The sequence below is a fragment of the Otolemur garnettii genome, unplaced genomic scaffold (assembly GCF_000181295.1).
Source record: "Otolemur garnettii isolate 467f Iridium unplaced genomic scaffold, OtoGar3 scaffold00033, whole genome shotgun sequence".
NCBI lineage: Eukaryota > Metazoa > Chordata > Mammalia > Primates > Galagidae > Otolemur > Otolemur garnettii.
In genome coordinates this window covers 7,516,882-7,520,771 of record NW_003852428.1, presented here as the reverse complement: position 1 = coordinate 7,520,771, position 3,890 = coordinate 7,516,882, and the positions used below count along the sequence as shown (strand labels likewise).

The 3,890-nt window shown below is 36.2% G+C and overlaps 1 protein-coding gene across 3 annotated transcripts in view; it reads right to left on the bottom strand.

Annotated features, from left to right (window-relative positions):
* The window catches only part of CDH18 (cadherin 18), a 276,573-nt gene that overhangs the window by 101,208 nt on the left and 171,475 nt on the right, over positions 1–3,890 (bottom strand). For all 3 annotated transcript variants that reach the window (XM_003789537.1, XM_012805011.2, XM_023513077.1), the window contains exon 5: positions 1,341–1,528. In XM_003789537.1, coding sequence (XP_003789585.1) covers positions 1,341–1,528 — 188 coding nt within the window. The remainder of the gene's footprint in view (positions 1–1,340; positions 1,529–3,890) is intronic.

Sequence of the window (3,890 nt, the reverse complement as noted above, 5' to 3'; positions counted from 1 at the left end):
CTTGAGCCAAAGGCGCCGAGCCGTAAACTTTTTCTTATTAAGTAATGCACTCAATTGGGGGGGAAAGAGAAGAACGGCTCATTTAATAAGACTTGAATGTCATACTAAAAGATGAGGATATTTGAAAGTAGGATGAGACAGGTGATAAGAGAAAAGCACAGAGAGATATTGCAGAAGAGCAAGTAAAGAGATGGAAGAGACAAAGGAGCAAGAAAACAGGAGAGAGACAGGGAAGGCAGGACTCTTAAAGACTGGAACTACTAGAATGTCAAAGAATATTGGAAAGCAATGTCTAATTTAAGAAAGTTGTTTGTTCTTCAGGGCCAGGAGCGGTGACTCAAGCCTGTAATCTAGCACCCGCTGAGGCAGGTAGATTGCTTGAGCTCATCAGTTTGAGACCAGCCTGAGCAAAAGTGAGACCCCCATCTCTACTAAAAATAGTAAAACTCAGGCAAGAGGATTGCTTGAGTCCCAGTTGGAGGTTGCTGTGAGCTATGACACCATGGCACTCTACCAAGGGTGACAGCTTGAAACTATGTCTCAAAAAAAAAAAAGAAAGAAAAAAAGAATTGTCTGTACTTTGAGTTTTCAAGTAATGTAATAAAATTATCAGTTCTCTTTTCTATTGAACAGTAGCACTAATAAAAAATTAAAGTAATATGGGTATAAAATAATGTTTGCTCCAGTAATCCAGTAAGTTTCAGTTGGTATAAATAGTGATCGATGTTGTATGTTTGTACATTTTAGCATATTCCTTTCACCTCTATCCTGCAATACATTTCAAACCAATTGTGATTTAGAAAATATGTTTTGTTACTGCACTTTATATCAAGATTTTAAAGTCAGGACAGTATAGTTTTCAAAATGTCCTTTCCTCTGAGGCTTTATAATATTTTTCTAATCCACTTATGAGAGTTTTTTGATAAATTACTGAAAAAGTGTTACTGCTATCGTTATTTACATTTAGGGTTATGTTTTAGTTAACTGATGTCACTAATAGTATCTAGGCTATCTTCTGTTGCTATTGCAGAATCAGTGCAGGTTTATTTTGATGTCATTGGGATATTTCAGAAAGATTTGAGCAGAGCTAAAACATGAACAAAGATGGGGAAGGGACATTCATGAGCACTCTGCATCAGATTTTCTACGTCGGTCAAATTTATTTCCTGAAAGAGGAGCTGAAGAGTCAGATACAACCAAAATTAAAATGTAATTACATATCAAAAAAAAAATTTCATCATTTTTATAGCCTGACAACATGGATTATTCACATCTCTGCAAAATTTCCATTTTGGCATGGGTAAGTTGATTAAACCATGAAAAGTATTTTTTTTTTTTACCTTCTTTAAAGAAAGGATCCCTTCCCTGGTCTCTTTGTCAGTAGAGATGGAGAACACTCCAACACCATCACCATTTATGATGGAGTAGGTCATGTCAGCATTTGAGCCAGTGTCTGCATCATTTGCCTTGATTTTTCCAACAGCTGAACCAACTTGAGCTGACTCAGGAACATACAGTTGGTAGTGCTCTGAAAAATATTTAATATTAACCTTATTTAATAATAATGTTCATAAAATAATAATATAGGAAAAAGATAATTAATACTTAGACTCTATATTCAAAGGGAGTTGGCATATCTTCTGCTTAGGAAAGTATCACAAGAATGGAGAAGCAAGAATCCAGTGTAGTCATTTCTAATATGAAGCCAGTAGACCATCTAATACAAGGTGGGGGGAAGGGAAAAGAGGGTCATGGAGAGGGGATGAAGGAGGGGGGTGGGGGGTTACAGTGTATGGCACATCTCCTGGGTGTGGGACACAATTAAAATAGGGAATTTACCTAACAAATGGAATCAGTTTAACCTAATTCTTTTTACCCTCAATGAGTCCTAAACAAAACAAACAAAAAATCTATTAGTTCACCATGTTTTTTATGGCTTAGTGGTACTCCATCATATACATATACTACATTTGATTAATCCACTCATGTCTTGATGGGCACATTGTTTGAGTCCACATTTGAGGTTGAAAATTGTGTTGTAATAAACATTCAAGTACACGGGTCTTTTTGATAGTATTAGTTTCACTTTGGGCATAACCCTAGTGTGGAATTGCTGGATCTAATGGTATGTCAACATGTAGCCCTTTGAAGATTCTTTCTATGACTTTCTACAGAGGTTGTACTGGTTTGCAGTCCCACCAACAGAGTATAAGAATTCTTTTCTCTCCTTATGCATGCCAGTATCGGTTGTTTTGGATTTTAGATAAACTCCATTCTCACTGGAGTTAGATGATATTTTATTGTGGTTTTGATTTGAGTTTCCCTAATGATCAGAGACATTGACCCTGTTTACATACTGATTGTTCATTACTTTATCTTCTTTTGAAAGCTTCTGTTCATGTTTTCAGTCCACTTTTTTATGGGGTGGTTGGATTTTTTTCTTGATTATTTGCTTGAGTTCTTACAGATTCTGATTATCAGCCCTTTTTTGGATGTATATTTTTATCGCTTCTGTAGGTCTCTATTCATTCTATGGATCATTTCCTTGGCAGTGCAGAAGGCTTTTAATTATTCAGTTCCCATTTGTTGATTTTCTTTGTTGCTGTGGTTGCTTTCAGGGTCTGATTCAGAAATACTTTCTTTAGTTAAACCAAGTTTATAAAAGTTTTTCCAACATTTTCATCTAGAATTCTTACAGTTTCATGCCCTAGGTTTAAGTCTGACATCCACCATGAATTATTATTAGTATTATTATATTTTTTGAGATAGAGTATCACTTTGTTTCCCACAGTAGAGTACTGTGGCATCATAGCTCACAGCCACATCAGACTCATGGTCTCATGTGATCCTCTTGCCTCAGCCTTCCAAGTAGCTGGGATTATAGGCACCTCACACCAACTCCTGGCTATTATTAAAGGCAGGGTCTAGCTCAAGCTGGTCTCAAACTCGTGAGCTCAGACAATCCACCCAACTTGGCCTCCCAGAGTGTCATTACAGTCATGATCCACCACTCTGGCCCCAAGAATTAATTCCTGTGAGCGTTGAGAAATTGGATATAATTTTGAGGTAAGTTTAATCTATGCCTATTTTGTTAACACAGATCCTGTTTCAATCTTCTACATATGGCTATCCAATTTTCCAGCACTATTTATTCAATAATGATTCTTCTTTACGGTATATGTTATTTGCTTTGTCATAGGTAAGATGGCAATATGAGGATGTTTTATATGTGAATTCTCTGTTCTGATCCATTGTTCTATGTCACTGTTCTTGTGTCAGTACCATGTCGGTCCGGTTTCAATAGCCTTGTAGCTTGAAGTCTGGTAAAGTGATTTTGCCTGATTTATCATTTTTGCTTAGGCTTGCTTTGTCTATTTGGGGTTTTCCCCAGTTCCATATGAAGAGTAGAATTATTTTTTCTACATCTGCAAAATGTGATGTTGGCATTTTAATGGGCATTGGATTTAATCTTTAGATCACTTTGAGCTGTACAGGCATTTTAATAATGTTGATTCTGCCAATTCATGTGCAAAATATATTTTTCAATTTGCTTATATCCTCCGTGATTTCCTTCCTCAGTTACTCATATTTCTCCCTGCAGAGGTCTTTTGCTTCATCATTAAATATATTTATAGGTATTTGATTTTCTTTGTAGCCACTGTGAAAGGTATTAAGCCAAGATTTATTCTCCGCTTGACTACTTTCAGTTTATAAGAATGCTATTGATTTGTGTTCACTGATCAATAACTTGAGAGTTTCCTGAATTTATGTATCAATCCCAGGAGTCTCTTGGCAGAATCTTTGTGGTGTTCTAGATGTAAGCTCACATCATCAGGAAAGAGTGGTAGTTTGACTCCTTCTTTCCCCATTCACATATTCTTGATTTTCTT